The sequence below is a fragment of the Peromyscus maniculatus genome, chromosome 12, assembly GCF_049852395.1.
Source record: "Peromyscus maniculatus bairdii isolate BWxNUB_F1_BW_parent chromosome 12, HU_Pman_BW_mat_3.1, whole genome shotgun sequence".
Lineage (NCBI taxonomy): Eukaryota > Metazoa > Chordata > Mammalia > Rodentia > Cricetidae > Peromyscus > Peromyscus maniculatus.
Window position 1 is genome coordinate 49,522,376 of NC_134863.1, and position 8,747 is coordinate 49,531,122.

The 8,747-nt window shown below is 37.2% G+C and overlaps 1 protein-coding gene across 1 annotated transcript; it reads left to right on the plus strand.

The window, feature by feature from the left end:
• The first annotated feature begins 5,322 nt into the window (after window positions 1–5,322).
• Window positions 5,323–7,779, plus strand: LOC143268139 (uncharacterized). Its single transcript, XM_076549079.1, is given in 3 exon segments — window positions 5,323–7,092; window positions 7,094–7,171; window positions 7,174–7,779. Coding segments are annotated over 3 exon segments (1,986 nt in total). The 5' UTR covers window positions 5,323–5,346; the 3' UTR covers window positions 7,336–7,779.
• Window positions 7,780–8,747: the final 968 nt, after the last annotated feature.

The following is an 8,747-nucleotide window of genomic DNA, read 5'->3' on the forward strand; positions in this document are numbered from 1 at the left end:
CCCCCCTCCCCTCCCCTCCACCATCACTCCTTGACCCCAGTTTACCCAGGAGATCTAATCTATTTCCCCTTCCCAAGGAAATCCATGTGGAACCCTTAGGTTGGTATAGCTCGGTCTTGAGATCAATTCCCAATTTTCTGAGAAACTGCCATACTGATTTCCAAAGTGGCTGCACAAGTTTGTACTCCCACCAGCAGTAGAGAAGTGTTCCCCTACTCCACACCCTGCAACATAGGCTGTCTTTAGAATATTTTATCTTAGCCATTCTGACAGGTGTAAGATGGTGTCTCAGAGTTGTTATGATTTGCATTTCCCTGATAGCTAAGGATGTTGAACAATTCTTTAAGCATTTCTTAGCCATTTGAGATTCTTCTGCTGAGAATTATGTTTAAATATGTACACCATTTTTTTTAATTTTGTATTTTGATGTCTAATTTCTTGAGTTTTTTTTATTTTGGATATCAGTCCTCTGTCATATGTGAGGTTGGTGAGGATCTTTTCCAATTCTGTAGCTTCCTTTTTGTCTTATTGACAGTGTCTTTTACCTTACAGAAGCTTTCCACTTTCAGGAGGTCCCATTTATTGTCAATCTTAGTGTCTGTGCTACTGGTGCTGTATTCAGGAAGTTATCTCCTGTGTCAATGCATTCAAGACTACAGCTTTCTGTCAGGTTCAGTGTAACTGGATTTATGTTGATGTCTTTGATACACATGGACTTGAGTTTTGTGCAGGGTGATAGATATGGATATATTTACATTCTTCTACATGCCAACATCTAGTTATGGCAGTACTCTTTGTTGAAGATGCTTTCTTTTTTGCATTGTATAATTTGGATTCTTGTCAAAAATTGGGTGTTTGGAGGTGTGGATTTACTTCAGTGTCTTTGATTTGATTCCATTGATCTACCTGTCTGTTTTTATGCCAATACGATGATGTTTTTATTACTAAACTCTATAGTAGAGCTTGAAGTCAGGGATGGTGATGCCTTGGAAAGTTCCTTTATTGCACAGAAGTGTTTCAACTATCCTAGGTTTTTTGTTTTTCCATATAAAGTTAAATATTGTTTTTTGAAGGTCTGAGCAGAATTGTGTTGGGATTTTGATGGGGATTGCATTGAATCTGTAGATTGCTTTTGGTAAAATTGCCAATTTTACTATGTTAATCCTAACATTCATGGGAGATCTTTCCACTTCTGATATCTTCTCCAATTTATTTCTTTAAAGACTTAAAGTTCTTGTCATACAGGTATTTCACATGTTTGGTTAAAGTTTCCCCCAAGTTATTTTATAATATTTGTGACTATTGTAAAAAGTGTTGTTTCTCTGATTTCTTTCTCAGCCCATTTATAATTTGTGTATAGGAGGGCTACTGATCATTTTTTTTTTTAGTTCATCTTGTATTCAGTCACCTTACTTAAGGTGTTTATCAGCTGTAGGAGTTCCCTGGTAGAATTTTTGGAGTCACTTGGGTATACTATCATATTATCTTCAAATAATAGAAGTTTGACTTCTTCCTTTCCAATTGTATCCCCTTGATCTTCTTTTTGCTGCCTTATTGCTCTAGCTAGAACTTAGGGTATTATACTGAATAGACACAGAGAGAGTGGATAGCTTATCTTATTCCTGATATTCATGGAAACGCTTTGAGTTTCTCTCCATTTAATTTGATGTTGGATGTCCATTTGCTGTATATTGTTTTTATTATGTCTAGAGGTAGAGGTAGAGGTAGAGGTAGAGGTAGAGGTAAAAAATGGCCACCAAGTCACTGTTACATCAAGGAACACTGAGTACTGAACGATTAATCTGCATGAACAACACCTGATATGAGTTTGCAAAACAGGGGGAACCAGTTGTCCTAGAGAGAATTCGTGTTCTTGGATTTTGAACACTGATATAACCCATGCCTCAATGGAATTGAAACAATGAAATACAGAAAGTTATGTGCAAAAAATTATAAATGATACATGGCTCATTCCATTATAACAGTCATTTTGCTACTAGATATTATCAAGATAAAACCTAATAAAGTCAAGATTTTAAAAATGAAAGTAATATATTAAGGTGACATACTCCAAATTTTGCCACTAATTAATACCAAATGTTTTCTGAATACCAACAAACAACCACAAAATGCATAGCCTCTTTCACTTGGACATCTATACGTTAACATAATAAAGTATCTCTACTGACTGATCAGAAGCAATGGTATTGTTATGGTTTCTTTTATCACCATGATCTCTTTGATTACAAGCACCTAACCATTTCAGAAACAATCCCTAAATGTCGCAGTAAAAGATGCAATCATCAAAAGGAAGCACTGGCTGAGTTAAGTTTCTGAGGGACTGGCTGTCCCTTCTGGGAACTGAGGAGGTCTTCATGAGTCATCTTATTCAGTTCTTACCCCAGGGTTTATAGCAAATGCACCAAGTAAAGCCTGTGCTTGGACTTATCTTTAGCTTTATCAATTCCTAGTTATTTTTCAAGATCAAGTAAAAGTATATCATGTTCCAGACTTTTTATTTTCTTCCTACATGAACCAGATTTTTGTTATCTTTTTGCTTTTATTCATTTGTAAGAGCTTACTTAAATATTGGTCAAGATTGCTCTTGTTGTTTTGTTTTTAATACACTGGGCTGTAAAATGTGAAAGAATAGATGTCTTATTCATGCTCATTTCATGCTATAGTTCTAGATGAACATACTACATACTTAATAATTTTTTAGTGAAAATAGCTGAAAGCACTAAACAAAAACAAAATAAATAGGTTCCTTATGTGTTCCCAGAAAAATTACAGTTGTCTGAAAATATAAACAAGAGTAATTGTAATCATGAAGAACATAAAGCTATCATCATGAGTAAAAAGTATGTGTATTACATTAGTAGATTAAAAAGCTGTTCATGAACAGTTCTCAGAAAAAAAAAATTTCACAGGAATCACATTTGATTCTAGGCTAGGTACCAGAAATGATGAGAGAGAAAAATGAAAAATTTAAATCCTTGATTCTAAGGCAGTGGTTCTCAGCCTTCCAAATGCTGTGATCCTGTAATACAGTTCCTCTCTGGGCAGTGGTGGTGCACACCTTTAATCCCAGCACTTGGGAGGCAGAGCCAGGTGGATCTCTGTGAGTTTGAGGCCAGCCTGGGCTACTGAGTGAGTTCCAGGAAAGGCTCCAAAGATACACAGAGAAACCCTGTCTCGAAAAAATAAAGAAAGAAAGAAAAAAAATACAGTTCCTCATGTTGTACTGACCATCAACCATAAAATTATTTTTGTGACTACTTCATATCTGTAATTTTGCTACTGTTATGAATCATAATGTAAATATCATTCATGCAGAATATCTGATATGCAACCCCTGTAAAAGGACCCTTAGATCTTCAAGGGTTCCAACCCATAGGTCAAGAACCACTACTCTAAAGGCTGAGAATCAGGAAGTACATAAAGTTATGAGGAAGGAGATATTATTTAGAAAGAAAAGGAATTATTTTTCTCAGAGAGGAAAATAAGCAAAGGATGAGGAGAAACTGGTTTCAGACACATGAGGGTCTATGAGGATTATGTTTAACCTAATTGTTAATTACACCTAAGGAAAAACTCACTGGAAGATCTCATATTTCAAACCAAACAATACACTTGATTAAGAATTTGCTGAGGGCTGGAGAGATGACTCAGAGGTTAAGAGCACTGATTGTTCTTCCAAAGGTCCTGAGTTCAATTCCCAGCAACCACATGGTGGCTCACAACCATCTGTAATGAGATCTGGTGCCCTCTTCTGGCCTGCAGGGTTATGTGCAGGCAGAACACTGTATACATAATGAATAAATAAATCTTAAAAAAAAAAAAAGATTTGCTGAATTCTTACAGTATCTCAGTCTTTAAGAGTAGAAAAAATGGCTGGAACAAGATAACCCCGTAATGCAAAGTCTTAAAGTAAGCTATTATTATTTTTCTCAATTTTTTTATTTTGATCAAAGATCCTCCTCATGAGCAGCTCAAAATTTCTTAGAACAGTCTTAGTCATAGGGAACCTTGTAAAAAATGAGAATTAGAAAACTGATCATATTATTAGTCATACTCACTTGTTGAGTATTGGTTAAAATTCAGTTAAAATCATCAAACAATTTTTATGAGTATTCATAAATGGTTTGTTGAAGAATTTGGAGAACAGAATTCTACTAATCCATCCATATATAATCAATTTTATGGACACCAAAAGTATTTTATAAACTAGGGATGCCTATTAAGTCATTGGCTATTTAATCAACTTGACAACTTCCTTTTGACACTGATGACAAGTTGGCTATTGCCATTTCAACTAGGAAATGGTAAAAATTGGGTAGTTGGTGCTACCTTTCCCTAGACAACTCTTGAATATTTTCCCATTTCTCCCAGAAGGGCAGGCAGCACTGATAATTTTCCAGAACCAACCAGCCCTATGACAGACACCAAAGCTCCTTCTTTGTTCGAACTGTATAACGAGAAGAGGAGAGAAATGATAAGGGACTTCTTGCTTTGGTTATGATCACATTTAATGGACAGTCCAAGATAAAGTCATTGTAGAAAGCATAGAAAATACATTTCACATTTTTTCTATACACTTTGAAATAGGCAAAAGAATAAATAAAAGGTGCTTCAAGTGTAGGAGATGTGTAACAAATATGTTAGTAAAATACCATAAAAATAAAGAGTGTGAGGACAGTGTAAAGATCTTATTAGTTTCAGTACACTCATCTTATCATACTCCAAACATTGCTAAAGAATTCCACACTAAAATTCTTTCTAAAATATCCTTGGATGAAGACGTACTCTTTCTTAGTATAGAAAACCCTGTTTTATCCCAGGAGAGAGACGCATTAGTAGACCCAATGGCATGATCTAGGACGAAAGACAAATTCACTGATGCATTTTATATTAGAACCAATTACCTTACACCCAGAAGTCCAATAAATATTGAATGCAGTAAGTGCTGACCTCCTGTGTAGTTTGTTTCAATATTTTGAGGAAAAAGCTCCTCAGAGTTCAGAAAGTCTTACAAATGGCTCAATGATAGTCTCGTCTATCAAATTAAACAGACAGAGTTTATTTAGGGTTCATTTAAAATGTAAAGTATAAAAGATTTGCTATGGTTTATAATGTGATTAAATATTATTATGCGGGCATTTGGCTGGTTAAGCATGTGGCTGATTAAGCATTCAGGCTTTTAAGCAGCAATTCAGCTGAGACCCATTCCAGGTGAGGACTCAGAGGCCTCCAGTCTGAGGAGACAAGACCAGCTGAGGATCCAGTGAGAATCCAGTGAGCTATAATGATGTGCATGTCGACATCACTCAGGAAGAATGGGCATTGATGAATCCTTCACAGAGGAATCTCTACAAAGATGTGATGGTGGAGACCTATATGAACCTCACAGCTATAGGTTACAATTGGGAAGATCTTGAAGTTGAAGAACCTTGTCAAAATCCTCTAAAACATGGAAGGCATGAAAGACCTCATAACACAGAGAAATCCTGTGAATATATGGGGTGTGGTAAAGCCTTTGTATGTCGTAGTCATCCTCCAAGGCATGAAAAAACACAAACTGGAGAGAAATCCTATGAATATTATCAATGTAGTAAAACCTTTGCACAACATAGTCATCTTCAAAGGCATGAAACAACACACATGGTTAAAAAACCTTATAGATGTAATCAATGTGGCAAAACCTTTGCTTATTGGAAAGTTCTTCAATTGAATAGAAGAACACATACAGGGGAGAAACCCTATGAATATAGTCAATGTGGTAAAGCCTTTGCACATCCCAGTCATCATCAAAGACATAAAAGAACACATACTGGAGAAAAACCCTATGAATGTAATCAGTGTGGTAAAGCCTTTGCTCATAACAGTGCCCTTCAATTGCATGAAAGAACACATACTGGAGAGAAACCCTATGAATGTAGTCAGTGTGGCAGAGCTTTAGCTCAACACTTGACTCTTCAAAGGCATGAAAGAACACATACTGGAGAGAAACCCTATGAACGTATTAATTGCAGTAAAGTCTTTGAATGTCCCATTCATCTTCAAGTACAAAAAAGAACACATACTGGAGAGAAACCCTATAAATGTATTCAGTGCAGTAAAGCCTTTGCATGGCCCAGTCATCTTCATGGACATAAAAGAACACATACTGGAGAGAAACCCTATGAATGTAATCAGTGTGATAAAGCCTTTGCATGGCCAAGTGATCTTCAAGTACATAAAAGATCACATACTGGAGAGAAACTCTATGAATGTAATCAGTGTGGTAAAGTCTTTGCATGGCCAAGTGTTCTTCAAGTACATAAAAGATCACATACTGGAGAAAAACCCTATGAATGTGTTCAGTGCGGTAAAGCCTTTGTATGTTCCAGTAATCTTCAAGCACATAAAAGAACACATACTGGAGAGAAACCCTATAAATGTAATCAATGTGGTAAAGCTTTTGCAGGTAGCAGTTATCTTCATGGACATAAAAGAGCACATGCTGGAGAAAAACCCTATAAATGCAATCATTGTGGTAAAGCCTTTGCTTATCACTCTCATCTTCAAAGACATGAAAGAACACATACTGGAGGAAAACCCTATGAATGTAATAAATGTGGTAAAGCTTTTGCATGTAGCAGTTATCTTCATGCACATAAAAGAAGACATGCTGGAGAAAAACCCTATGAATGTAATCAATGTGGTAAAGCCTTTGCACATCGCAGTCGTCTTCATGGACATAAAAGAACACATACTAGAGAAAAACCCTATGAATGTAATCAATGTGGTAAAGCCTTTTCAAAGTCCAGTCATCTTCACATGCATGAAAGAACACATACTGGAGAAAAACCCTATGAATGTAATCAGTGTGGTAAAGCCTTTGCACGGCCAAGTGTTCTTCAAACACATAAAAGAACACATACTGGAGAGAAACCCTATGAATGTAATCAATGTGGTAAAGCCTTTGCACAGCCCAGTCATCTTCATCGACATAAAAGAACACATACTGGAGAAAAACCCTATGAATGTAATCAATGTGGTAAAGCCTTTTCAAGGCTCAGTCATCTTCAAAGGCATGAAAGAACACATACTGGAGAAAAAACCCTATGAATGTAATCAGTGTGGTAAAGCCTTTGCTCATCACTCTCATCTTCAGAGGCATAAAAGAACTCACATACTGGAGTGAAACCATACAACTGTAATCAATGTGTTAAAGCCTTTGTCATCACAATGGTCTTCAATTTCATGAAAGAAAACATGATTGAGAAAAAAACCTATGAATGTAAACAGTGTGGTAAAGCCATTTCACAGCCCAGTCATCTTAAAGTATTTTAAAGAACACATACTGGAGAGTAACCCTATGAATATAATCAATGTGTTAATACCTACTCACAACACAGAGCAACCATATAACGGTAAATCTTTTAGTGTGTAATTTATCTCTGCTGTGAATATCACTCTGTATAAATAAAATGCTGATTCTCCAGTAGCCTGGCAGGAAGTATAGGCGGAACAAGCCAAGAGAATTCTCGGAAGTGAAGGCTGAGGCAGAGAGGCACTGTCAGCCACTGTGAGAAGTAACATATTAAGATAATGGTAAGTCACAAGCCATGTGGCCACTTATAGGTTAATAGAAATAGGTTAATTTAAGGTTTAAGCACAGTTAGCAAGAAGCTTGGTCTAAGGGTAGATGATGTACTTTCATTGATTGTTGTTTTGTCAAAAGTGTAGGGAAAGGGGGATGGGTAAAGAAACCCACAGTAACCCTGGGGCCCAGAATTAGGGAAAGATGACACAGACAAGGCCAGTTTAAAAAAAGCACACTTTGGCTCAAATCAGCGTCATCTCTGCCCCTGGCCAACTGACTTGTGAAACTAATCAACCACAAAACAGGATAATAGAATCCTGTCCCTAGGGCCCAGAACCAGGAAAAGAAACACAACTTATGTTTTGGACCTGAGCCAGAGAAAAGAACCAAGGAAACATGCCCTGACTCTGAAACTGGTGACAAAATAACACTCTTGGTACCTAGAATCAGAGTCAGTGAAATAAATATGCCCTTCCCTTAAAGGTAGTGTCAAAAAGCCAAGAAAAAGCCAGTGAAAGAAAAACAATTTGTCTCTGTAATCAGGACCATCTCTGTCCTAGCCCATAAAACTGGCCAATTGCTGGGCAGAAAAAAAAACCTGATTGGTTGATTCCATCTCCAAAACATCCTATATAAACTGCCGTACCTCGTCAATTGAAAGTTGTCATCTGCACCCTGGTAGAAGCAGCTACTCTCCTGGACTCCTCCTTCCCAATCAATAATCTAAAAGTGTTTTGGGTGTGAAGTCCTGCATTCACCGGTGCACAGAAGAACCTTATTGGGATGTTCCAAGTTGGATTGAACAAGGTGGAGCTGAATAGAAGATCCTTGTTGAGATATCCCATAGTGGATTGAGCAAGGAGGAGCTGAACAAAAGAACCTTGCTGAGATGGCTCAAGTGGATTGAGAAAGGGGGGAGCTGAACAGAAGGTCCTTGCTGAGTAGACAGAGCAAAAAAAGCTGAAAAGTAACACTTTTCTCCTGAGCCAGAGGAAATTGCTATATTTTTGTAATTTCTTTGGCCAGCAAAGCAGGGCTTTATTAGGAAGCCCCCTTAAATGCGTGCTGAGCAAAGCTTAGCTGTAGTGGCTCTCTGGGAGAGGAGCAGGATTGCTATATCCTACAGGGAGACCATGACCCATCACACCAGGTATAGCCT